At 43.2% G+C, this 27,844-nt stretch overlaps 1 protein-coding gene across 3 annotated transcripts in view; it reads right to left on the minus strand.

The window, feature by feature from the left end:
* Window positions 1-25,083, minus strand: part of LOC119161026 (caspase-1) — a 74,824-nt gene extending 49,741 nt beyond the window's left edge. The window contains exons 1-6 of one of the 3 annotated variants that reach the window (XM_037413347.2): window positions 24,925-25,083; window positions 24,737-24,861; window positions 22,700-22,742; window positions 11,870-11,984; window positions 11,030-11,177; window positions 3,696-3,871 (exon numbers count right to left, since the gene is read on the minus strand). In XM_037413347.2, the coding sequence (XP_037269244.1) occupies window positions 3,696-3,871; window positions 11,030-11,177; window positions 11,870-11,984; window positions 22,700-22,742; window positions 24,737-24,782 (528 nt within the window). In that variant the 5' untranslated portion in view covers window positions 24,783-24,861; window positions 24,925-25,083. Of the gene's footprint in view, window positions 1-3,695; window positions 3,872-11,029; window positions 11,178-11,869; window positions 12,012-22,699; window positions 22,743-24,736; window positions 24,884-24,924 lie in introns of all 3 variants that reach the window. The other 2 variants (XM_037413345.2, XM_075880086.1) reach the window with 2 other exon arrangements.
* Window positions 25,084-27,844: the final 2,761 nt, after the last annotated feature.

The following is a 27,844-nucleotide window of genomic DNA, read 5'->3' on the forward strand; positions in this document are numbered from 1 at the left end:
CAACTGTGCAGCAGGACGGAAGTTCGGAATCGGTCCTCTCCGCATGGGCGGCCGTCCCACGCGATGCCGTGGTGCGGCCGTTTGCGAAGTGTGGACTCACACTTGACGACGACATGCTGTGGGACTACAGCAGCAATGACGGCAGCAGCACCAGCGAGGACGACTCCAGCGACGATGAATAATCCTCCGCAACCACGTGAATAAATTTCCCTTGTGTAAAATGCGCGCATTCTTTTTTTTTTTTTTTTTTTTTTTTTGAGATGCGACTTTGGGGGGGTCGTCTTACATTCGAGTCGTCTTACAATCGTGTAAATACGGTACATGCCGTTGCACTTTAGTTTAGGTGTTTTCCCTACTGCTCCAAAATGTTTCAGTGCGTCTAACAGAGGCTCGTGCCATTTATGGGCAAAAAAAAAAAAAGTGCAGCCCCAAGGAAAGAAACCAACTTATCACAGAAATTGACTTCAGATGTGTTTTCAGGGCAAGCACTTTTTATTTAAAAAAGGTTTAGGTGGAAAAGGCAGAAAACAGTTTGTATCTCTCAAAGGAGCCAAACACCAATTGCAAATTTGGCAGCTCCATTTTGTTGCTTAATACTAATACTAAATCTTAACTATTATCCACCTAATAAATATTTATATCACAGAAGCTAACCTTATATGTTTTCGTGTGACAAGCACTTCGTATTCAAACATAGATTCAAGCTAAGAAAGCAAAAAATAGCTTTGCATGTTTCAATTAAATGCGCTGAACGCCTGCTGCAAAAGTGGCAGTGCCATCTTGTAGGAGCTAAAGATAGAAGCATAGCCACATGTCCCACCGGTAGATGACAACGCACCTGTGAAATATACTCAATGGCCCACACTGGAGGATCGCTTCGTACTTGAAACTAGAGCAGCAAAAAGCATGCTGTAGTGAACGTGTTTAGACGAATTTGGTTTAGACGAATTCTCGCTTATGCAGAACAGCATGAGAACGCTGAGTGCTATGTTTAGCTGGTGGTGGATGCCACTGTTGGCATGCAAGCACCAGCTTACATGAGATGTATACACCAGAACACAGCGAGCTCAGTGCGTACTGCCATACTGAGCATGTGCGTCACACCATCTGTTGCAAGCGTGGTGAAGCAATACTCTGCACTGCCATGCGAGCAGATACTCTGCAAATCAAACTCAAAACTTCACAACCCAAGTTTGGCTGTGAGCATGATTCACGCTTTTCCTCTCTTGGAATTTTATGCTGTTTACGTTTGAAGCATCGAGAAGACCTTCCACGAATGTTCGAAATGTCCACAGCATGTGCACTACAGACTTCGGAAGAAACTTCACCAGGTACGTATTATCGCGATAGAAAAAAATGCGAATAACGGAAAACATTGCGTTCAACTCAGTCGAACTGCGACATGCCTTGGCTGCGTCAAGGCAGAATTTTTGCTGTAATCAGCGTCAACGTAGTGCTAGAATCCCACTCTGGCTTGCGCTCATGCACCGCATCTGTTTACCATTTGCAAGTCATGCCTGGCACTAAAACACACACGCGGAGTGAAAAGCTAGCCTGAACAAGATTTTACAGTGCTACCGTGATGCCAACTCAAACCCCAGATTTGCCTAGCGACAGTCAAGGCTCGTCGCAGTTCAATTGAGTCGAAAGCCACGTTTTCCACGTCATTGATGTTTTTTTGCAACGCAATAGTTTGCCGTTACAATTGTGCTAAATGTGTGTGGTGCGTGCCTTCACACGAGTCGTAATATATCCTGTTATTGGCATGCGGTCTGCGAAAGAGCACAGCAATAATTTGGTACCGTATATTACACGCATACTGTACATGAATCGCTGCTGTGAAGCTGAACAGCTGGAGCCGTGCTTGAATAAACGCAATAAATATACTTACTCATACACTTTGCTGATCTTGCGCTGATTGTTTTTGCATCAAAAGGTGGCGCAGTAGCGCCAAACAACTTCCTGTAGGCATTCTCAACGTGAATAGGGGCTTTCTAGTACTTAAATGTCCCAGAGACGCTGCTTGCCATGTTAACTTGGCACCAGAGATACATGCCTAGGCAGTTCAAAATAATATGGCCATCTAGGTGCGAGTATACACCGGCAGCCTAGGTGCCTGGGTGCAAGAGAGGTGTGCTCTGGTCTATAAACATTTTTACTGAAGGCTCCCTGGGTGCCGCTAGAGTCCTATCTGGGCTGTTGTTCCCATGCGTGACCCCCCAAAAATGCAGTGCCAAGGCTGTGACAATGGTTTTTGTGCTCCTGTGCAACAGCCCAGACAAGAGAGGATCCTCTGCTCTGTTAAAAAGGTCTATAGCAGAAGGGCAGATCCGAATAATGGGTCTTTTTGTTGCTACGAGCCGTGCTCATGTCCTTACTCAGCATCCCTGAACAAGGCGTCAGAAGTGGACGACTAATGCGGAGTTATGGACGCGACAACCGGTACCGACACGGGGCCTTCACAACTCAACGTCGTGCGCATCGGTGCACCGAGACCACAGCCTCAGTCGCCATTCAACTTCACAAGACTAGGGAATGGACAACACAGATAACGAGGTACGAGGATTAAGCCTTCACTGTCAGACTCAACACTGTCATCGTTGGCGTGTAAGTGCGAACACTCTTATGTTACATGAGTTCTCAAGCATGTACAGTCTTGTCTTCGCTAGGACTGTTTGCACTAGAAAACCTTCCATTTACTAAGTTAAGGCTGAGCTCGCTTCGCATTTTGTTTACACTGTCAATGAGATATACGAGATGATGGCACTTCTGATAAGATGAACAAATGTCAGAGGTTCATTTGAGTTCGTTTCAACAAGATTTAATCGTATATAGAATGAAAGAGAAATTCTTGCAGGGAAAAAAAGGTGTGGGCAAAGCTTGCACTAAGTTGCGCAAGACTTGAAACCAAAAAGCTAGACGATTCTGAAGCCTAACCTGCTGCTAGGCATTAGCAAGGTAAAGCTGGGTTATTTGTAGGTTGGCTCTAGGTTATTGTTAGGCTATAGAGAGCTGTTGCGGAGTTGTTTCCAGTTTGCTTCTACACTCTTGTTAGGACTTAGCTAGGTGATGCTAAGTTCCTTCTAGGTAACTGCTAGGCTCTTAGCTACAATCTTTTCCGTGTTATTTCCAAGTCACTGCTGGGTTACAACCAATCGTTACTAGGCTGCTGGTTATTGGCTGTTTTCTTAGACTTCAGAATTGTCCACCTGATTTTTATGCTCAGCACATCTTAGTGCAAGCTCCTTTTTTCTTTCAATCCATCGCTTTTTTTTCTTTTGCTCTCCTACCCTTCTTTTCCATCTTTTTCTTGCTCTCTTTTTGATTTGTTTCAAGTGCTCCACTTCCTCGAGCGAGGTTTCTGTCTAACCTTCGCACCTGCTGTACTCAGCAGTGGTGCTTACCTAATTCATATGGCACATACCCACCTGACCAGAGCAAAGTTACCAAAACATAATGTTACGTCACAGCCAAACGTATCAATTTTCATTTCTACGTTTGGCATTGTCAATTCATGCTATTAGAGCACTGCTTCAATCCTTTTAAAAAATAAGCAAATTCAAAACATACATTTTTTTTTTTCACACAAGTACAGTATGTTTCTTACAGATGCCTTACAAATAGGATCATAATAATTAAATAATTGAACCAAGCTTAACAAATGAATTTATATACAAAAACCAAATACTGCTAACCTGAATGAAGAACAGCTTGGGTTTACCAAGCAAAGTGGGGCAAACGTCGCCACGGAAAGGGTCCATCACACTGTCCACCGGGAACTTTCCATCAGTTGCGTAAAGAACATCACGGTCACCGTGTGTCAGAATGCAGCAAACAAAGCAGTCATCGTCTTGGTAGTTCTGTTGGCCCACTGCAACAGAGGCATATTAAGTATATTTACAGCCGGTTCCTCTGTCTGAAAAGCAGAATCAACAATAAGCTTTATCCAAAGCCCTCGCCGTTATAGAGGGTGTTAGGAGACATCACTCAAATAAATGCATTATTTTAAATAATTGCTTTCTAAAACAAGGCATACAACTAAAGATATGAAATAAGCCCAAGACCTGTGAATAGAACTTGGTGGGGACTGCCAAAAAGCTCTATTAATAATTATAAAAGAAGTATAATTTCACAAGTGTCCAGAAAACGTCAGTATATATCTTCTGACAAATTCACTTTCCATGTAATCTGGCGCAGCATTCTCAAGCCATCCTTCCAAGGATACTGCATCATTTTTGCATTACTTCACGCAACACTGAACCATACATGATGCTTGAACTGAAAAGTTCCCACCTTGACCTACAGGTGGATTAACCAAAATCCAACATTTTTCTAAATCTCCATTCCTTAGTATAACAACAGAATTTGAAAGCACCGCAACAGCTGAATGATGCAGGTTATTTTGCAGCAGTTGCTATTCAGCACTTCCTGCACTTAATCAGAACTATTATAGGCACAGGCATCAATGATGGAGTTGGTGCCATTTGAAGATGTGGTCACAGGAACTTAGCAGCTTGGTTTGTTCTGTGTTTTAATACAGCTACGTACTTAACTGACTTGACTAGGCTTTGAAAGTTTTTGTTACAAGCAACCACAAGTAGCAGCATTGTGGCAGTAATTGCAACCCCACCTTAATGCCATCGGCCTGTAAACAACATTGGCATAGTAAACAAAATTACTCTTTTTGTCCCATTGGATGGCCAAAATAAAAATTAGCATTGCAATCATGCAGTTTGACAAAACAGAGTTATGAAGTTGCCCGAAATCTTTATTGCAATTATACAATAAATCTATCAGGCCAGTGCCAAAGCCGCAAGGCTATCCGATTTCAGTAAAAGCTTGTTAATTCGAACTCTGTTCATTCGAGCTTAGTTCATTTGAACTGATTCCCAGGTCCTGTAGGGTTTGTACAGATTTCTGAAGAGAAAACTTAAGAATATTCAAGGACTTTCCAGGACCTTTCACAGGTTTTTCTAGGACTAAAAGCAGCCCACAATGTTGAGAATTTCTTACTCGAAATTTTTCAAAATTGACTCATTTTTATTGCACTTATATAGTGCATGCATACTGCAACTATAACAAGCATGTCTAGTCTGCACTTTAGCTCACTTTAGCTTCACCACTCACACAATAGAAAAGAAGCCAGCACCGAAGAGCATTAAGAGTCCCCACTACGTTTGTTCGTGGTTTAACACATTAAACTTTATTCCCTGTGTAGTTTTTGAAAACGAAAGCATACCAACTGATGCCAAATTACTGTTTTGGAAATATAGAGTTGGTCAGGTCAATGCCGATCCATACCTGCCAACTTCAAGGATTTTGAATCTCCACGAGATTTCCACAATGTGTAGAGGGGGTGTTGCAGTGATTTATTTTTCCCCTTTCTGTTTTTTTTTTTTTGAACCAAAAGAAAAACATGGCAAAAAAAATGGTAGCGAGCTAGGGGAGTCAGTAAACATTGGCCTTGCGCTGTCTCATACCGACTTGGAGTGGCTGAACACCTGAGGGTAGGGTTTCCCAACTGCAGTAAAATGTGTGAAAGGGAGCGAAGATACTACTCGTAGCTCTCAAAATTTTCCACATCAAAACAACTAGAAAATCTACTTCTGTCAAAAGAACTCGCGCATGTCTTCCTTGGACAGACGCGAATGGAGGGGACGACACAGCCGGTTGCCCAGAAAGCACGGGTTGAAGCTTCGCTTAAGGTCCACTGAAAACTTTACGTCTTAGTATAGCCAAAGTACCCAAATTGACAGGAAAAACGTTACTTATTCTTTGGAAAGAATCGTCAAAAAGCTTTTAGTGCTTTTCACATCTTTATCTCCTCTACCACAGCGTTAGCTGCGTCCGCAACCACGGTTTCACATGCCGCGATTGCGGAAACCGCTAATTCCATTTTCAATCCATGTGCACTGGTTGAGCACATACCTTCAAAACCATATCACTTTTTGCTATGATTGCATGTGCCATGATTCTGTTCACAGCGTCTGTGGAATGCAACGTCGCTTTAACTGCTGGAGCGTTAAAGGCGCGTGCACTTTCGGAGTTCTGTGACGTCTTCACCACACATGACCGTGTCAAGAGCGACCACGGTTTCGTCCACAGCGGTTCTGGCAAACGATAACCGCAGTCCTGACAGTGTCTGCGCTGGCCGCGTGTGTCCTTCCAAAGCTTCGAGTGCGCTACTCTCGACCTCCGTTCCACAGTTTCGGATCTAAAGTTCATATGAATTGCCACGATGAGGAAAAATGCTCGAAACATCTGAATTTCAGCCCAATGGACACAGTGAAACTTGGCTGGGGAATTTAATGAAATCGTACATCTGCCGGTTTTGCATCATTGAGATTCAACAGTACATTTATATGAATGCCTCCTGAATTGGTTCACAATAAAATGTGATGGGTTCACAAAAAGCTTGGATTGAATCTGGCTGCATTTTTGTTAATGTGGCCAGATCACGCACAGAAATTTCAATTTCCGGGAGATTCGCCTGATAACCGTACAAACGTAAGAACTGGTCGAAGTCAGCGAGACTTGGCAGGTATGCCCATCTACCACATAAAGAAGGCCGCAATGTCGATTGGGAGTGCTTAGTAAATTCAAGGATGGGAAAAATTCCAGTACTTTCAGGGGCCTTGAAAATGTATTTTTCAAATTCAAAGATTTTCATCGTTTTCAAGGACCTGTACGCACCCTGTCCTGGCACAGCCCTGGGTCCTATAGGGAGAAATGTCCCGGTAACTCAAACATGTTGGTACACACAACAGCTAATTCCAATTGGGAGCCCCTGGTCTTTTTTTGTGACGTCCCCGCAAACGAGAACTCAGCGCCGGGCCTCCCAAGATGTTGACGTCCATTTCTTCAACCCACGCTTCGGCAAAAGGAAGCCCCGGGGTAAAGAACGTGCATTTAAAAGCGGAGTTCCTGGAAGGATTTTGTCCTCAGTCCTCACAGGCCCACCACGTAAACACCAGGATCAGGTGACAACTTCTCTTGTCTACGGTAACTGCAGCGGTGAAGCACCGTGCCCGCCCTTCAGTTTTATGGGAACAGCGGAGTGCCTTTTAGTGGTTCCATTCATGCACCACTGCTGTAGCCCCTGAGCTGGGCCAGGCCTAACAATCTGTCTCTCTCCATGGCTGCCTTGGTTCGTTATCGCTCTCTTCGCGGAAGACCGCCTGCGGCGTTGAAGGAAAAAAAAACTGCAATTCTGAAGAATTTGGTTTGAAGAAGGCACCGCACCCAGAGGCGATTGGGGCAGCCAGAGGCTTTTCAAAAGCGTAGCACTCAAAACACCGCGCATCAACCATTAGAGACGGCACGCTTTGTCTGAACGTTGGAACTCCTGGTCGCCCATAATTCACGCATTATCGGACAGGTTGCCAGTTTCCCTCTCTAAACTTGAAGCTTGATATTTTTGTTTGCTCTACTTTGCTTGGGAGAGGGTCTTCTTCCAATTGTGTTCACTGCTTCACTCTTGCGATGAAACTAACTTTTTTAGCTATAAACAGCCATCTATTTTTATTAACCTGAAATGTGACCATCAACCGCCAAGTCAATAAGCATCGTATAATGGAGAACAGCTGCAATATCAACGAGGAATGCGTGTGTGCACTCAATAAGCAGTCTCGTACACCTGTATTTGCTAGGATATTACGAGAACTGGACAGCACCCCCTTTCTTTTGAGCCAAATCACGGTCATCCTTTTTTTTTTTATGAATGCTGCCGTATAGCTTAAAAAAAAATCACAATATTACCACAATGAAAAAGCAATGACTGAGACAGCAAGAAATTGTAATGTTATACAACGTAAGGCTGGCAGCCAATTCTTTTGGATCCAATATCGCGTAACACTACAATAATCTGGTGTAACGAATGCAGCCGCGCCATGGGGAGATATTCTTTCCACACATTCCTCGCATTGAGAAAATCCAGCATGTAGAAGGATTTATGAGCCATTCGTACTGATGCCTGCCAAAGTAGTGCACAGCCAAGCATTCACAACCGTGCCCTCAGATCAAAGTTCACAGCTGCTGCTCGATCGATCACAGATCACAAACTTGACGAAACTAAAACTATAACCGTTTCGATAAATGGGAAAACACAATGTTTCAACCGAGTCTTCAGACACAGGGCTTGATGGCTGTTGCACGTTGCGGCTAAATTCAAGTGCTACAGGGCAGGATGGTACAGGTAACAAGTTTGGTGCAGAAATATCTAGAGAACTTTGAATTACTAAAAGTAATTAAAGATAGTGCTTTGCCTAGTCCAGCAACTTGCAGCTCCACAGATCATGTTTTACAGCATTATCTTATCCTGATTTCACTGCAAACTTCTGAACGACCCCAGTAATCAGTGGTTATTGTGCTTGACAGCTGACCCGAAAATTGTGGAATCGAATCTCAGCCACGATGGCTGCATTTTAAGGGAGGCAAAATGCTAGAGGCCTGTGTAGTTAGATTTCTTTGTCCATTGAAGCCCACCAGATGGCTAAATTTTCCGAGCCTTCCACTGTTGATATCTCATAATCATTGCAGTATTCAGACCAGTGAGTTAACCACTCCGACATTGTTGCTGCCAGTAAAAAAAAATTATTTTTTAAATAAGCGATTAAGCACCACAGAGACAGCAGATATGTGTGTCTAAAAAGAACACGGCCAGCCCTGCAAAACACAGCAGTTGCACATTAGCCGAGTAACACTTTTCTCACTGTGTCAGTGCACCTTGATGCTGTTTAGTTGGTTTAAAGTTATGTTATCGTGATACTGCTATTCTTCGGTCATTCTCGTAGGAAAAAGGAGCAAAAGTAATGAAGGCAGATTCGATGAGATTCACTATGTATGCTCACTAGCAGAAATGATATCCTCAGAGTTTTCAAGCTTAGGGAGCAGGTGTGGCAGGCAAGCACTTTGTCAGCAGTTTCAGCGCACAAGTTACTCAAGCTGCTAATGAAGGAAACAAATTGAAATTTCAACAGCTCGTTTTCTTTTGTTGATTGATTTGTGGGGTTTAACGTCCCAAAACCACCAATTGATTATGAGAGACGCCGTAGTGGAGGGCTCCGGAAATTTTGACCACCTGGGGTTCTTCAACGTGCACCCAAATCTGAGTACACGGGCCTACAACATTTCCGCCTCCATCGGAAATGCAGCCGCCGCAGCCGGGAATCGAACCTCGTTTTCTTTTGTTAGCAATAATACAGATCAGCAGTCAGCATACAGCACGACTTCCATCAGACTGTCCTCCTTTTCCTAAAACAATGGGCAAATGGCAAAATCTTTCTGTGCTGATGCTGCGAGAAAGATACGACATGCTACCTGCACGTAAGCACTGTGTGGCAGTTGCGTATACGTGTGTGTGTGCTGCCAGCAACAGTGCTTGAGTGCTTTACCCATCAGTCATCAACACACCTATGAGGCATAGGCTAGCGACTCCATAAGCCCATTGTGTTCCTTGGTCTAAACCAGTATAAGGAATTGCCGTACAGCATCCAAAAAGTTCTATTTAACCAGGCTAGCACAGGCCACTACTTTGAATTATCCAGTCAAGTTGTAATTTGAAAATATGCAGAAATTCTTTAGGTTGATTGATTGATTTGTGGGGTTTAATGTCCCAAAACCACCTTATGATTATGAGAGACGCCGTAGTTGAGGGCTCCAGAAATTTTGACCACCTGGGGTCCTTTAACGTGCACCCAAATCTGAGTACACGGGCCTACAACATCTCCGCCTCCATCGGAAATGCAGCCGCCACAGCCGGGATTTGATCCCACGACCTGCGGGTCAGCAGCCGAGTACCTTAACCACTAGACCACCCTGGCGGGGCGAAATTCTTCAAGTTGGGCAGGACTCTGAAATAATTGAGTTTGAATTATTAAGTTTTTGCTGTTCATCTATGATGTCCCTAATAAGGCACTTTGCTCTGTCCAAGCTCTTATTACAGTCATGCCACAATGCAGCAGTGCTACACCTGTGTTCTTAGTGCCAGCAGTTACTGCTGATCGCATTGCAAGATGCTGCCTTATCGTTTCCATCATGCTCCACTTGAATTCTAGAACAAGTACTACATAATTCTCTGTCCTACATTATTGTTACAACTGCCGATAACTACTAATCTCATGTACATAAAGATCACTAAACTGAGAAAAATCTGCCACAGAAGCACGGAAGCTTGGACAAGTTTGTAAAACAAGGAATAACTTCGCAGTGCTACGGGACAAGGACACAGGATGCCTGCCAAGTTTGCACAGCAAGTTTCTTTCAGCTCACAGCTTATAATAATCTCTATATTCACTCACTTGGCAGGAAAGCTACACAATCTTACATTTTTTTAGAGAAACCAAGAGTCAGCTTCACCAATCCACTTCTTTGAAAAAGTCCTCACTAAAAGGCAACACATGAGCACACCTCAAGCTGCCTAATCACAATGCAACCATGATGCATATCTCAGAGAAGGAAAGTTGTTTCTTCGTCTGCTTTAAATAGTTTTCCTTTGTCTTAGAATTTGCATCCTTCAATCAATAACTACAAATACTAACATTTTCCAAGCCGACCTTAACTCCACAACAGTTGGCTTCACATGGCTGCATCTAACAAAAAACAGTCCCCTCAACTGATTCCCTTTCTTGAGTAAGTTGTCAATTGACAAAATGAAATACACCTGCAAAAAATATTTCACCTTTGTCATTTGAACAAATCACTATCAAAGAGTACAGTTATGTACACTTTTCGACTGACATAACCTCTACCAAGAGACAAAAGGTGTCATGCAAATTGTCCAGGGATCCAAAATCATTGAAACAGAAATAAAAAATGCTTTCCTTCATTTGGACAGCCTAGCAGCCACTGTGGGCATAGGCAGGATTTCCCTTTGGGGGCGCAAACCTGTGTTGCATAGCAGCTGAGAGAATAGGGGGAGCGCTGATGTGGCTTGAGGGGGGCATAAGCCCCTATTGTACCCCCCCTCTGCCGATGCCCATGGTATACAGTAGCTCACTGAAAAAAAATCCAGGTTAGTGAAGAAACTTACATCTTTCCAATTCTTCAAGCATCTCCTTGCGTGAAAAGTTATGGTGGATGACTGACTCAAAGCCCAGCCCACAGAAGCGATAGTAAAGATTATCAGCATCCAAGTCAGTGCCCCTTCGTTCACTCAGCTTCGTATGGGGTGCGAAGAACTGTGGAGAAGGGCAGAGCACAAATGCACGTGACAACTTTAAAGAGCAATGTCTGCAAACAGTTTCTTTTTCCTCTGCAAAGAGGATGCAACTTCTTTATTCATGGGAAGTTTGCTATTTAAAATGAGCAGAGATATACAAAATAATTTCCCTTTCACAAAAAGTTACTTTGTGGAAGCTATAGAACAGGCAAAATGGCACTGATGTAGGCTTGTGATCTGCATGCTTCAGAAGCACATAAAACATACTAGACAGAAATGCTCTTACCAATACCTCTTCTAAACCAAGTTAGAGTTGACTAGGATAAATACCTGCAACCTGCAACTTACAGGTAAAGCATATTCATGAAACAACCAAACAATGACTACTTTATTCTGCCATATGCAGCTAACAGTGATACACCTTGGTATTCTTTTATTTTTCTGCACAAGATCGAAATGCAAAAAGATCTGCCAAAAATATCCTTGTATTATTTGGTTTCAGTGGACTTTCATCAGCAGGTGTGCAGCATCAACTAGACTTTTTATGTAATGATGATGTTCCACAGTTTTTTTTTAATATTAATGAGTTTCAATATTAGTTAACTTTTGTTTTCTCTGTACTGACATAACACTTGGCCAAGGATTAGAGTGTCCCTAACTAAAAACATAAGCGCACTTTTTCATACTTAGGCTCACCAAATGCCCACTCACCCTGTTGTTGAAGATGACACACTTGCCTCGCTTGGGGTGCGTCATTCTGTACTCCTCGTCCTCTAGCGCTGTGGGCAACACCGGGTAGTTGGGGGCTGGCCTCCCGGCAAATATTCTGGGTAGACAGCAGCCCGAAGACAGACTGCCAACACCGCCATGACAACGACCGAGGGAAGGACGGCACAGGGGTAGTCACAACACAGAAGCAGTGCACACACAGACCACCACCAGTGACACATGCAACAAGGAGTGGCACAAAAAAACAGAACCATGTGGAGAACGCTTCAACAGTGCAAACTACAACTGGGACACAGTGAAAGGTCAAAAAAGGAGAATCGGCCACATGAAAACACACTAAGCAGGTGTAGTAAGCATTTGCAGCGCATGACACAACCACTTGTTTTCAAGCATATTCATCTGTCTTTATGACCAAGTCAAAGTTAAGTCTTCAACAACTGCTCAATGTTTGGGGCCATAATGTTGATTTAAATTTACTTGAAAGGAACAACCTGTGAAACTTGGTGATGCACACTGGCAAGCTGGCATGGCCACAATGACATGCACAGGTGCATGCCCTCATTAAAGGCCAACTCTGGCGATTTTTTTTCGCCATGTCTAGATAATGGAGATTTCATGTTCATGCGACACTTCAGTTATGTATGATAGCAGAAGTGCTCAACAAAATATAAAATAACATTAAATAAGTAAAAAAAAATAAAAAAAAACTAAACCCAACCGAGCAGTTCTGTCATTTTGCACATTAAAAGGCACAAAGTAGAATTCGTGAAGGCATGTTGACCTGGGAAGCACAGAAGTTGAGAATAAAAGCCGCGTAAGCCCTGAAGAGCAAATAATGTTCAGTTCAGCAGCAACATGAGCCCCCCGCACCATTTTTGCATTATTTCCAGTTGAAAAGAACCACCATAGGGATTATTTTTGATAATGTACACCAAGTCTGTTTGTTTATATGGTAAGGTGAGCACTGGGTGAAAGGTTGCTCGTACTTAGCATGCATTTATTTTAATCGATTCTACTGCCACAGCGTCAAACGCACACAAACTGCACAAGCGGCACACAAACTTACGATTTCCTCCTATGACAACAGAAGAGGGTTTTAGTTTGTCCTCAAGCTTCTTGGTGTTAGTGTTTACCTGGCTATCATAGCCACAAACTTGAGCAGCCTAGACAGAAAGTGCCATCTAACAGCAGAGAGATACATCAGGCAATACCATAAAATAAAAATGTATTGTTTTATTTCTTGTGTAAATTTTCCTCAGCGCGGTAATTCTGAATGGACAGGCTTTATATATTTTTAATGTCAAGGACAACATCAAGGTGGGTGGTGACCAAACAATCACGATTCTTGCCTTCTCAATGCAGCGGTAAGTGCACTGCAACCCCAAACACCTGTATTCGCACTTTCACCACGTCCATAGCTGTGCCCAGGCTGACGTCAAACACAGTGTGGCCAGTAATTGTGGGAAGCCAAGTGGGTGGCTCGAGGCAACCAATAAAATTTATATAGAAGCGATCTCCACCCTTCTCAACCCTATAATTTTGCAGAATTAGCAAAACTGTGAAACAAGCCATACCTAGTAAATATTGAGATCTATATATACCTGAACAAATTGCCGAAGTCTGCCATTAAGGGGGACAGTCTCACTACGGCGGCATATCCCGCATTTCAGTCATTGTTTGCTAATGCACTACGCTTACTGCGCTCACCGTATTGATTGTGAATTGTATTGCATTAAAAAGCTAACATTCTCCACTTTCTAATGACAACTAGTATTGTCTCCTAGTCTGGAGCAGTATTGCATAGCAATGAAAACAACGCAAGCAAAAACCACTGTTTTTGCTGTACAAGCCATCATTGTAATAGCGGTGCAGCAAAACTGTTCAACATAACCCAATGAATTTCGCTGTGCCTTTTAATGAAACATTAAATAAGGTTTCTATGAAAAATATAGCCAGTAAAACAATAAGTGCTGCAGGCTCCAATAAAATTGTGCAAAACAATGCAAGGTTATGAGTGAATAACTTTTTTTGTGTTTTGTGTATAACAGTGATATTGAATGGGTTTTTTGGATACAAGGTATATCTGCAAGAAGTTGTTATGCATTTTGATGAATAGTTCATAAACTATTACTACTTGAATTCAGTAATTTACGGCTCCAGATGTTCAGGCATTACAGACGAAGTGACAAAACTATCCAAGCTGAACCTCTGAAATTTTTAATATTCAAACAGCAAGCCTTTCTCTGGGTTTCTATAAAGAGAAAATTGTCTTAAGGTAATCAGAAAAATTGTAAAACAGCAGTGAACTTACCTCATTTTTCTGCTTGCCAGGTTCGTACAAATTTACTTTTATTTTTCCTTTATAAGCTAATTCACTGCAAGTATGGCACATTAGCAGGACCATGTCATCACTTCTAATTACTAGTGCTAACCTTGCAAAGCCGTGCTTGAAACAACAGATTTTTAAAAAATAATAAATCTCAAGAATATTTTTGAGTGGTTGCACCATCTGTGAAAAAAACCATGCAGTTGTCTTAAGTCAGTTCTGAGGTTTGTCAAAAGTGACTCTGCTAAACATGACTGCCGTCAAAACACGTATGGGTTATTTCTCCAGACATCAGTGCTTAGCCCAGTGGCTAAATCTAGTCGCTACGTCTTCAATGCACAATGTAACCCATGGGGGGCTGCTAAAAAAAGAAAAGAAAGAGAGGCAGTGACCCGAAGATAAAGAAGGAAAGAAAACGTGTCACATTCCTGACGAGGAGGTTAGGCTTTTCTGCCCAGGATTTCAGGACCAGTGTGGTTGCTCGCCTTTGAAGCCGTGGGGCCGTACAAGCGTTTTTGAAGTACACAAAGAATTTGATCTTGCCTTCAGACTCATAGGACGTTATCTGGTAGTCTGCTTTCTATTTGCAGGGATGTGATGAGTGTTTGGCAGTTTGCGTTCGATTATTTCACTTGACACCGGTTTAACGATAGTATAACAATGGACATTTTTTGAGCAACCAGTCTGTGCAACCAAAGGGGTGGTGACTTCTTGATGCGAACCATGTTTTTTGCAGGGTCAGAAGGCTAAACAGCTTCTCTAAACGTTGCACAGGGTGGCCACAGGTGCGAACTAAAAGACACCTGGCACTGTTTGCAAATCATCCCGAAGCCCACGAGATTTTTTTACCAGTGCGCGACAGATAACTTCAGAGGCCACGGAATCTCGATTTCGATTCCGGAGATCTCCATGGAGGCACTGTTCAGACTAGAAAAAGGCTTATTGACAAGTTTGTGGATAGTTTGCGAGCAATTTTATAGGAAACAGTCTTGCTCGCTTATGCTTATCTTGTAAACCCTGAGTTAGCGAGCCATATTTCCCCGACTGCAACGAAAAGTGCAGATGACTGCATGAGCTGTAGCGTTCCCAGCCGCGCACAGTAAAACAAATGTCACGCTTCCCGAAAAAGTTTGGGAACATGACTTTCAGTACGTCCTTTTCTCGATAAAAGATTTATTTACTAGCATAACAATAACACTCGTATAACAGTAACACATGTGTTGCAATTGATCATTGTGTTTTTGAAAATCACTGATGCGACTGCCATCATTGTAGTGGCCGGCGACTGATCTAGCAGAGAGATAGCAGGAATAAAGCTTGGAGTGCGTGAAATAGACAGGACAAGACGTGGCCCATTTACCTCTAGCAGAACTGAAGTTTAGCAAACAATTTGGTTGCTCATGTAGATGATGTTATATCTTATTTTCTAGGCACCCAACCTTCACTGACCAAAGCACTCGACATAGCTCATTCACGCTCTCAGCATTGGTGGCATTGACCGCCATACACACCTAGAAAATAATACGTTCGCAAAAAACGAAGACGCGCTCAAGCATGTCCATCTGATGAACCTTTTCAACAACTGCTCACTGGGGGAAGCCAAAAATGTGTGAGCCACCTATTCCCCCCCCCCCCCCATTTATTCTCTAAAATGACAAATGCGATACCCAGACCCGATTTGCAGCTTCCACTAGCTAAGCCAAGGGTCTCAATCAGCTAGTGTGCTGTCCAGACACTGGAAATGATGACAGCCCAAAGAGGGTGAAGATGTTAAACTTGGAAAATGAAATAAGGACTTGGAATTTTGAAAAAAAAAAAAAAAAAAAGGCTGTGTGCAAGTTTTCGCAAGGGTCAACCCATATGCTGGTGCTATGAGTGCTCAAATCGGTGAGCACTCATAAAGCGTCCATTTCGTGCGGTCACTTCGTTTATCGCACCATTGTGCCGTGAATCTCAAACAGCAATTAAAAGATCTGCAGTACTATGTGCCTAAACTGATCAGATTTTGTCAGGTGCGCCGCTGCATTCGCGTAAGCCCGGCAAATGCACAGGGGGTGTGTGAAATTTCTATCCCAATAAAACTCGCAAGGTCCCTTATGCATTTGTCTAAGAGAGTTAACAGCCTTCTTTTTCTTCTCAGTCGACTGTATCCCCCCCCCCCCCCCCCCGAAAGCCTTCTGCGCCTCACACGGTTTGTCAGTTTCTCGAGGTCTGTCCACTACAGACCAAGTGGCAATGTCGCGTGATGATGTCATGATTTCAAAAATTTTGGTTACTTGTGACGCAAACTAATAAATTTTCTAGCACTCGTGTAGACCGTGCTGGACACTTTTCGCTCTTGATGAGGCTTCTAAGCTTTCCCAACCATGTGTAATGTGCTGTTTATTTTGTAAGAGCGTGCAAATATTAACTTTTCATACTGAATCGAGTACTGCTAAGAGCAAATCCGTAATACCTACTTTTTCTATTATAAATCTAAGTGAATATGATATCATTAGATTTGTTGTTCAAAGCTCTTAATATTTTCAGCACTCTAATTTCATTTCCAAAAATGTCTTTTCCGAAGCACACTAGGAAAGAGCTGCTGTTTGCATGATAGTTATACGAGCAGGGTATACTTGGGGAGAGTACACGATCAATTGAGAGATATGAAGAGTTAAAATAAACTCATAGTAAAGAAGTTATAGTATTTGTGCACATATGTATATTCATTATTAAACTGAGAGACAATCATTTACCTACAAAGTATAGTCACACGTAATCACTGTTCTTTGAGTTACATTGCTTCCTTCATGTGTTCGCTTGTGAATAAGACAATTTAGTTGCTTATGCGGTGGTTAAATGAAGCACCGATTCATGTTTTATGTGGGACGAACTTCTGCCAAGCGATTTTCAGGCAAGCTAAAGATTATCGAATTTTTGCCTGTACAGATAAGTTGGGTTTCTCCTAGAAAGAACCTTTACACATTTTATTATTCAATAATCCCAAAAAGGCACAATTCACATCTGTTTTACGACTTAGCTCCAGTGCAAGGGGAACTCGTTTTACCACTGTAAGAATTGACTTTAATATGTTTCTCTAAAGTTGAGCAGTTCATTCGAGCATATATGTGTAAGTGCACCTTCCAAATATGAATGACGCGTTGCTTGACCTCATCTTTCCCTTTGCCTGCTCGCCCCACTTGCACCGCAACATGACCAATGTTACCCAAATCCGCACTCGTATTCTTGAACGTTTTAAAGAAAAATAGAGTGGCAGACCATACATCTGCTTAGAGATGCATGAGGCTTGTAATGTTTTACCTCGCAAAACGGGCGAATCCCTTCGGTCGTTCAGAACATAAAATCAGCATTTTTCGGATTACTGCAAGGCAGTGAGAAGGGGCTTTGAGTAACGATAGCCAGGAAGTAGTGGAAAGGAGCTTTCCGGGCAGCTTCTGAATGTTGCACCATAAGTATCCTGACACCCTCACTGTATGTACAGCCGAACCAAAGCTGGTGACTACGGAGAAATCTCCAAGTAATACGCACATGCACAAGATGGGGGCTCTTCTCCATGACTCAACACTGCCAGTATAGGGGAGACCCACGCCGAGGGAAGCGCTGCAAAACCTGGCACTGTCGGTCAATGTGGAATGAAAACTGGTTACTCGAGTGTTGACCCTTCCACTGTCCCCTTCAACCTGCCTTGAAAACGCATTGCTTTGCTCGCACGCTGCACGCATTCCGCACGTGTTTTTGAGAGTTTCGCGTCGCATGCCGTTATGATGTATACCCTTCTGCCTGTGTTTAATAGGATCGCCGCAATTGAGAATTTTTTTCGTGGGAGTAATTTGGTAAAAGGGCAGCGTCTGCTCAGCCATGTAGCCGATGTGAAGCAAATTGTAGCAGACGACGCCGTCCTCGTCAAAGCGAAGTGCGTTTCGCAAGTGAAAGACGACGCTGTTTACGTCCTGGAATTAGAGGTGAATACAGCTTTCTGTACGTCCACAATTATATACCAGTTTTATTTGGTTTGCTGTGTGTACTATGCACTATGTTTGTTACTGGATGCATGGGTAAGGCCGCTTCTCGTGCTTTAAGTTAAGCGGTTCTTGCGCTGTTAATGCTATTAGTTGGAATACCTTAATTTACTAACACCCATCCAAGTTATCGTGTGGAATATACACAGCACTTCAAAAATAAAGGGTCTATTTGGAGCTTCTTTCTGACCCACAACAAAAATTGACATCTCTTCTCGCGTGTTCTTCCTTACATTATCACCGTTCTCATCGCGGGTACTTCGAGTTCACGCTGTTAACAGCCTGCGTGCCATCATGATGAGCGCTCAGCTTTCAGAGAAACTTTTTTTGTGTGTCTAATCTGCGGGGTAAGAGCACATGCTATTAAAGGCATTTTATCTTGGTCACTATCGAAAATTCACCGTGTTGTACGGGCTGCACCTGCTCACTCAGGAACAACTAGTTCACTGTATCTGCCAATGAACGTGCAACAACGACTAATGCATTTTTTTTTCTTTTTTCGTAGCTGTTGTGGTCGTGCCCACTCAAGCGGGAGCTTCGCATCTCCAGCGGCAAATGTAGTTGCATCGCTGGCAACTCTAGCAATTCTAAATAACTTGAAAGCATGTCATAGACATAGAGGAAAACAGAGTTCTCTTCATCTTGCATGGCTGGGTCATCTTGAGCAATACCTTGCGGCACAGCCTGCTCCACGAAATTTTGTGCTGATCTGACAGCCCTCACAGAATGACACTTCCACCTAAGCAAAATAAGATTGTGGCAGAGATTAGATCGTGCCGTTGACAACAACGTTTATACGTTGGAGTTTTTTTTATTCAGATATTGTACGGTGATCAACATTGAGCATATCTGTAGTGCGCCAGATAATAACTTTTTTTATCATCTTCAAGTATGAAATGTACAAGAAGTCTGAAAATGAGTATACGTTTAAGGGTGTTCTGTGATCCTGTTAGTAACGCCTTACATTCACAAAATAAAACAAATACTGCATATGAAATCAAACTCTATGAAAACATGTACAATGGCAGAATGCCCATTAAAAAAAACTAGCAATTGTGTCCATCTGTGTGCACAGAAACATTTCATACAAGAACTTTACGGAGATAGCTACGTATGAAAACCTATTGATTAAACATTTTGCATTGTCTGTTGCTTGAATCATTTTTACTTTGTATAAAAACTATCAAAAAAGCAATCTACTTTTCTCGGCGCATTGCTTTGATCCATTCCTGTCGTCTGCTTTTTTTCGTACCATCGGTTTGAGAATCAGTAAAATTTCACTGGTGGAGTCGACCCCTTCGTGTTTGCATGGTTATTGTGACAGTTGACGACGCAGCAATATTTCCCCCCCTTCTGTTGGGGTAACATCGCGGAACGAGGGACGTTTCACGTGCAGCGCGCGCTTCGCAAATGCGTGGAAGCCAGAGAGAGCGAAAGGGTCGCTACACGCTACTATTGTGCGCTTTTTCTGGCAGGGGAAAGGCAAGCGCTGGCGTCGGCAGGCAAACTTTAGCGGGTCTCCCCTATTCAGGGCCACTGCCCATCTTTTTCGAGAAGTTCCTGCACAAACGAATGGTCTTATACTTTTTTTCTTAGAGAGGGAGAGAAAGAGTCAGTAAGGGAACCGAATCATTCCTTATAGAAATCCTCGCCGCCAGCGCGGCTCAGTGAAAGTCGGAGCCTAACCACTGTATTGTAAATAGTTATACGTTTACAGGACAAAGAGAGCCTCCTCTTTTCTGGGAAGTTGTAAAGGCGTACAGCTTCCTCGAGCGTCCTTTTTTTATGCAGGGGGAAGGGGGGAAGAAGCATCACGCAGATATGAAACGTTTCAAAGGAGATCATGGAAGCAGCAGGGCCCCTAAAAAAGAACTAATTAGTCACTGCAGAAACAGCCTCTTCACCGTTGCATGCTTCGACAATAGGAGCGCATTTTCCTCCATTTTTTCCAAATGTGCTTTAGTGGCGTCTTCTGGCGGCTACAGAAAAAACTACTCGCAAGATGGCGACAGTAGAACCACCACCTTAAAGGGTGGTGCTACCATATTTGTGGCTTGCGCATTCTTTGCTGCAAGCATTTCTTATAGCTCCAGGAAGCATAATACACACACAAAGATACATTTATTCACGCTGAATAAAATATTATTGCTTTCCTTATGTGAATATTTTCGGTTTCGTTTTCTGGGCATCGAATTGGACTGTGGCGTGGCAGTGTAGGTGGCTTGGTCACGGGACCACACAAGAATGAGACGTACATCACAATGATTATCGTCTGCTCTCCCACAGACATTCCACACAAGCACCTGTAAAACAACTATGCAGCAGCCGGGTTGCTTTGACGGTATGTACATAGCAGAGGTCTCTAGAGATCCCTTACCTCATTACAATACAATAAGCGTGCGCACAGTAGGGTGGTAAGAGGGGGTGTTACCACAGCCCCACGCATTGACATAAACGGGAGGGGGCGCTGCGACTAGAGGGGGGGGGGGTGCAAAATCGGCTCCATGCATTTGCATATTTCGGAGGGTGTGCTGCGATGAACCTTTGTCCTCCCTGAAGGGAAAACCTGCTCCCACCTACGCTCACTACAGATTTGATGTGACGTCACTGCAACTTTCGCTTTCCTTCCTACAGGGCTACGACGATTCCGGAAGCACTTGCGATGGGCTTCAGTCGGAAGAACGAGCATTTAGGAACACTGTAGCGGTTAACTTAAATATATTTTGAACATTTCCTGTGTTTGACCATTCGTGTATAGTGTCCTAGCATACAGAAGAATCCCGCAAGAAGCTTGTTTTAGCCTCGAAATTTGGTGGCACGAGCCCTTTAAACTAAACCCAAAATGGTTGTAGAGGACCTAATGTGAAAGCTACTGACTTGACCCGGAACATCATGCATAGTACTTAGAGGCATTTTAAAGGTACACTAAAGAAAGAAACGATTTTCGCAGTATCAGTAAAGCACAACTTCACAATTGGAAAAAGAACACTCTTGCCACAAGACAACACTTGGTAAGAGAGCAAATGCGTGAAAAGGAAATGCGGTTGGAGATGCCACCTTGAGATTCCCGCACCAAACACTGTCACGTCATAAATTTTGACAGGGTCTACTAGGTTCTACATAGCTCCTAATCAGTAAAAATGAAGTACATTGTCATCTAGGGGTGGGGGGGAGAGAACTAACACACGAGGTTTTAGAAAATTTCAAGCTAACGTTGCGAAAATACGAAAAATACATTGTGAAATCCATGAATTCATGTGCAGAGATTTCGGCTTGAAATGTGAAAATGAAACTTCAGCCCCGATTTTCTCTAATAATGAATCTATGCTGGTGAAGCTTACGGCATTAGAGTTTTCAGAGTAGAGTTTATCAATCTAAATCAAGTCACTGTTTCACTTAAGGGTTCTTTTAACACAGAATCTACAACAAAGACATAGAGGCTCAAATCTCCAAGTGCCTATACACCTTTGTTGTACATTCTGTGCTAAAAAATTGATGGCTATAGATGTAAACAAGCCCACACCAATAATTTGTTTCACATACTCTAGCTGTTTCACACAGAAAGATCAGGAAAGCATGCACATTTTTCAGACCTCAAAAAGTGCCAAGTAGAACATAATGTTCAAGAAAAATATGGAATGGAATGAAAAAACTTTATTTCAGTCTGGCAGAACGCGCTTAGCAGGCGTCTCCCACATAGGGACCGACAGAGAGTACCTGGCGGCCGCTTCGAGGGCCGCCAGTAAAATATCAGGTGGGGTATAACGACATTGCATGCATAATGAAGAAAAAGGGAAACACCACTGCGAGCAGCAATACAGAATCAGACCAACAGATGAGGCCAGGAAACTGAAGGGTGCAAGGAGGACCCCAGTGGTGCAGGGCAGGGATAATCAGAAAAGTTAAGGGTGTAATCTGTATCTTTCAGTAGGCTTCGGTTGATGGCAATTACCTTTTACAACCTCAAACAGTATGAAAAGCCTACAGAGTCAGATGAAAATTAAAGAAACACTTCAGTCAATTGGTATGTGTTCAAAATAATAATTAACAGTACTGCACAATAACAAGGATTATGCATGGTCATCTTTGTTTCCTGCTGTGATAATCCTGTTGTTTGTGCAAGTTTTCTACAATGAATGCAGTGGTTTTAGACAAACAGGCAACAAGACGCCACCTTGCAGCCCGATTGCTTTTCTGCATAGATTGCATACTCCAGCACAATGCCTGCACACACATGCTTGAACACCTCAATGAGTAAAAAATAAAGCAAAATAGAAAATTACCAGATTCAGGATACAGGGACAGCCCCACACACATATTTAAATGTCCACCGTGCCATAAAATAGGCAGTTCTATTACTATTAAAACTTTAATTCCATTAGCCTCCACAGTTCAGTATTATTTACACAAGAAAATTACACACAATTTTCTGAAATACAATGAAGCTTAAGAAAAGTCACTTACCCCCCAAAAAGGCTTTTTGCATCCGTCTCACTGGTGCTGTTGGCTGAAAACATAGAAAGAACAAGAAGCAGACCAGGCCGTTATACACATATGCAGTTAAAACTATCTAACAAAACCCAATTATTCAACAAAGTTCTATATCTACCAAACAAACTTCGATTTCCCCACAGGCATCCACAGGCTTCTATGTTTTCTATAGCCAGAATTAACATGGCCCCAAACCCAATTTAACAGGTTTTACTAAAGTGAACGAACCCATAAAGCAGCAATTTCTTTCTGATTTTCCCACAGACGAGCTTCTCTTCTAGTGTGCATTCTAATGCTAACATGTAAAACAAACCTAATAATGTTTACACAAGGATGCACGGAGCACCCATGTACGAAACAATGTACCCAACAGCTGGTAACTCTCACATACCACATGTCATGAACAGCGGCAATGGTTTATTTATCCTGCACACAGTCTTCCAAAAACACCGTCGTGGCTGTTGTTGTCATTTCATTGTTTATGCAACAGATTACGCTCATCATCTCCTGGTGCAACTTTCTTGCTGCACCTGCTTACGAGACTACTGCGTTTTTTCTTTTCTCCCCCCTTTGCACACCGTGAGCCTGTAACGGCTTCACATGACAGTCTACATGGTCTATATTTACCGTACACAAAAGCCTCCCATGTCTGCACTGCCTCACTTTCGCAGACGCAGGCATGTGCAAGCATCAATACAACATCACGGTAGCTTTTGGGTGTCACTATGTTACAATATAAGATTTTGAAGGACTAAAAAATCCCTTTCTCGATTTTGAGGACGTACCAATTAAAAAAAAACAATTCAAACATGGTCATCAGTTTATTAAATAGAGTTTGAACTGTATTTGTAAAGCCCTTCTATTTCATAGCCAATAAGACCTGCAACATCAGAATGAAGTTTTGTAAATATGCACTTTTTTATAGCATACTGAACATCTACAAGGACCCTGAAGTATGTCTTACAACTGCACTAGCGCAAAACAACACAGTTTTTCTCAATTGCTCAGCCGATCAACAAAACTTGCTGCGCACACTCACACCCACACAATCACACCAAGTTCATTATGCAGTAGAAGTGCCAAAAGAGAGCACATATCACAATTGCTTCAAGAGGTTCTCGGCAAATATGAAAAAGTCCTGTGCCTTGATAAAAAACGCCACTTGAGCTGTATGCAACTAGGCGACTCAAACCCCCATGCGACTGTGATAAGACCGCGTGATCGAAGTAGTTGCCTGCAAGACAGGTAACTGACACAAGCAGGAAAAGATTTTACTACCTGCAGGCTGCTGAATAGCAGTGATCATAGAGCACTGTAGTCGCCAACTAACAAATTATTTCACATGTCCCTTGTAAACAATGCCAACTAATTCCCACTACCACACACTGCATGCCATGTATGTGACAAGCAACACTTTGCCACCCTTTTGTTTTTTTAGTTTTCAAGAGAGCAATCTGTAATACATCGCACCCAGCCAAAATGCGCTGTTTGCACTTGCTGTATTATTAAAGCACCATTCACAGTTATTAGACCTGTAAATGGTGCGATTTATTTCAGCAGTTCATTAAGAAGCGAAGTCAAGCATACAGAACAAGAAATGACGCACTGCAACGGTTGTTTTTTTTTTTACCACTTGACAAAGATAGGAAGTTTCTGGTACTGGCGTTTTCTCATCTGCAACAAAACCTTTCAATTCGCTTGCCCCACCGGAACCAATCAACATGCTATCAATCCAATCTCGGCTACAATGATGCTACAATGCCGATACCAGTACCCTCAGGAAATCCGTTGTTGCGTCATTTTGCGATTGAGCAACGCTTACAAAAGCTGCGCTACTGCAGCACAAGTACCTGTACAGGCTCCACATGAAATGTCACGAAGCAGATAGAGCTAGCTTCAGCTACACTGAAATCACACGCAAGACGCATACACGCACGCAGGATCCAAAAGTTAGCAAAACTGTCACGTTTTTAACACACGGAAAAAGAAGGTTGGACCCACCATACGTACCATTATTGTCATTCAGCTGAAAGTTATCACCGCTATTGTTGGCCATAGCGCGAAGCCGCGGAACCACTTGTTCAGCACTGTGTTTCCGAACGTTACCACGAAGCAGAAGCCGCCAACTTCACGTACTGCATCACAAAGAACCGTACACTGCTTTAAATATGAAACACACCTATTTAAACAAAGAAAACCTGTAATCAGTGACAGCCGTCTCTGCTCGCTTGGCGCGATCAACCAAAAGCTGCGCGCGATACTAAAACGGAGAATAAAAAAAACTGAACCTCAAACAGACAGCAACAACCGCACGGCTTCGACTAATCTCGCAGTCTCTCCCCCAACCCCATCGCCGTTCGTTCGATCATAGCCTCCTAGATTTCCTTTGCCTGCCAGATGAGCACGCAACGCCGGTCATCTATGACGGCGCTGCCTACGTAGGAATAACAGTCTTTGTACTCAGCCTTTAAGATCGGCAATTTTGGCATTTGTTACTAATTGTAAAGGCTATATCTTGTATTGAAAGAGTTGTTCGTTGAATGAGGGCGTCACCTTACGTAGGGTTAATTATAAATAAGTTTAGGTCATTTTGACTTTTTTACGTTATTTTTGTTGCATATAAGTTCCAGAAACGTAAAAAACTTATTTGAAAACACCCCCTAGTCAGATGGCATCACCATCATAGTTCCGATGACGGCCGCTTTTCAAGTGACCGCCGATAATCCGGCAGGCAAGGGATTCTAAAAGGCAAGTTCGATTCGCCTGCATCATAGAGTTTCTCAAAATTAACTTGGGGGCACTTTGGCGCTGCGATCGTTCAGCGACCATGGGAATGATGGGTAGTACACACGTTTGCCTAGTCTTCGTACTTGCGGGCGGCGAATCGTACTTGCGGCTCCTTTTATTGCTGTATTTCGATTTTGTTTTGAAAGAAAGATTGAACCCTTTTGAACTTCATGCGCCGATTTAGAAAGTAAGTCTAAAAAAATAAAATGGTGAAGCGCAACCGCTGAACATTTGCTAATACTTGTTTCGTAAGAAAATAGCTCCAAGCCACACGAACACACACGGAGCCAAAAGCAGGCGAGAAGTACTAATATTAGACAAATGTGTGTACTACCCATCATTCCCATGCTCGCTGAAGCGCCATGCGTTGCAGCTCCCATAGACACTAGCGCCAGAGTTCCCTCTAGTAAGTATTATGGGAAACTCTATGGCCTGCACCAAGTGAACCGGATGACGGGGTGCTGCACTTTGCCATTCATTTCAGCGGTGCAGCATTGACGACCTCGGAACCCTGCCGCTCGCTTCACAAGGTGCAGAAGAGGTGTAGCACTGGTTCACAATTTTTGTGCACCTCCTACACTGACGGTGCCGGCTTGGTGCGGCCGCGCGCAACGTTACTAGATCTAGTAACGTTGGCCGCGTGTGCAGCTGAGCAGACGACGCAGCACTTAGACGTAGGTGCCGTACCCGCCTCTGCTAACCCGGTGTGTTATGTATTAGCCTCCTAGATTTGTTTTGCCTGCTGGATTATCGGCGGTCACATGAAAAGCGGTCGTCGTCGGAACTATGGTGACGACGCCACCTAAGTAGGGGTGTTTTCAAATAAAGTTTTACGTTTTTGGAGCTTATATGCAACAAAAATAACGTAAAAAAGTTTTGAAAGGCGTAAACGTAATTATAATTAATCTTGCGTATCTGACGTTGTCAGTTAGCAACTCCTTCAATACAAGGCATAGCCTCTGAAACTGGTAGCAAACACCAAAATTGTCGATTTAAAAGGCCAAGTACAAAGACCCTTATTCCTACGTAGGTAGCGCCGTTATAGAGGACGGTTCGGACTGTCACGGTGGATGGACGTGTTTTTTGAGCGCTCCCTATCGACTGCGCAGATGAAGTGGCTTTGCATGTTTTGAGCTTGTCTTTATAATTATAAGACAGCGGTTAAAATCACTGTAGCACTTATTTTATTGTACGGCTTTTTCGGGGGTTAGTCACCAGGTATTTATTAGTTTGTGCGTGTGTATGTGTTTGTTTTTTGTTGTTGTTTTTTTCTTTTGCCACCCCGTGGGGGAGGTGCACGTACATTGAACACGCAAATTTTTGTAGTAGAGCTTGGACTTTCTCTTTTTCGTTGGGCAGGGCTCGAGTTTTGTAATTATCGGGTGAGACAAGTCATAGGGACAATTAGTGTCAGAAAGACATGGTTAAAAATACTGTAAAGTGTTCAGGGTGTGGGGTGGGTTTGAAAGTGGACCCAAGTGTACAAGAGGAAGGAGAAGTGGCTGACGGGAAGTGTAGGCAATGTGAGATCGAGGAAAAAATCGAGATAACGATGGTTGCAGAGAGTGAACTCCTGTTTGAAATCACCGAGCTGGAGACTGCGTTGGCGACACAGCAAGAAAAAATGAGGGATATGGAAGAAAGACTGAAATTCACCGAGGAAGCATTAGGCAAGGTTAACAAAGGAGTGGCCGATGGAGAGAACTGTAGGGCACCGGTAACCAGAACGGCGGAGAGGAAAGAGCAAGCAAGTTTAGAAAAAACAGGTTCAGCCGGTTCAATTGTCGCAAGGCCCAGCTTCAGCGAAGTAGTGATGGGGCTGGGAGGGGACAAAGCAGTCGGCGACAAAGGTGCAAGTAACCCCCAGGTGCGGGACGCTCCAGCTGAAAAGTCACAGCATGTGATAATCGCCGGGGAGTCGAATTTAAATCGATGCACAGAAGCCATCAAAGAGAGGGTAAGAGGTGACAAGAGGGTTGAAGTAGGGGCTTCCCAGGACGCTAACTGGAAACAGTCATGAGGCAAGTGAGCGCAAAACTCAAAACTACAGCTGATAGACGAAACCTCATGATAATTTCAGGCGGTTTAAATGATGTCTTAAATGAAGATGCAGCAGGACTAGCAACCACACTGGCCAAAGGCGTCAATGACATGCGTGCCACTTCTCCTCAGGTACAGGTAGCGATATGCACGATACCGGAGGTACCGGTGCATGATAGCAACCTGCAAAGAGCAGTTGTCAACGCAAACCAAGAGATATGACGGATGAGTCGAGAGAAAGGCTTTGAGGTGGTGGAAATAAACAGAGAGGTGCATAGGTGGGGTGGTTTT

The sequence above is a fragment of the Rhipicephalus microplus genome, chromosome X (genome assembly GCF_043290135.1).
Source record: "Rhipicephalus microplus isolate Deutch F79 chromosome X, USDA_Rmic, whole genome shotgun sequence".
In the NCBI taxonomy this organism is placed as follows: Eukaryota; Metazoa; Arthropoda; class Arachnida; order Ixodida; family Ixodidae; genus Rhipicephalus; species Rhipicephalus microplus.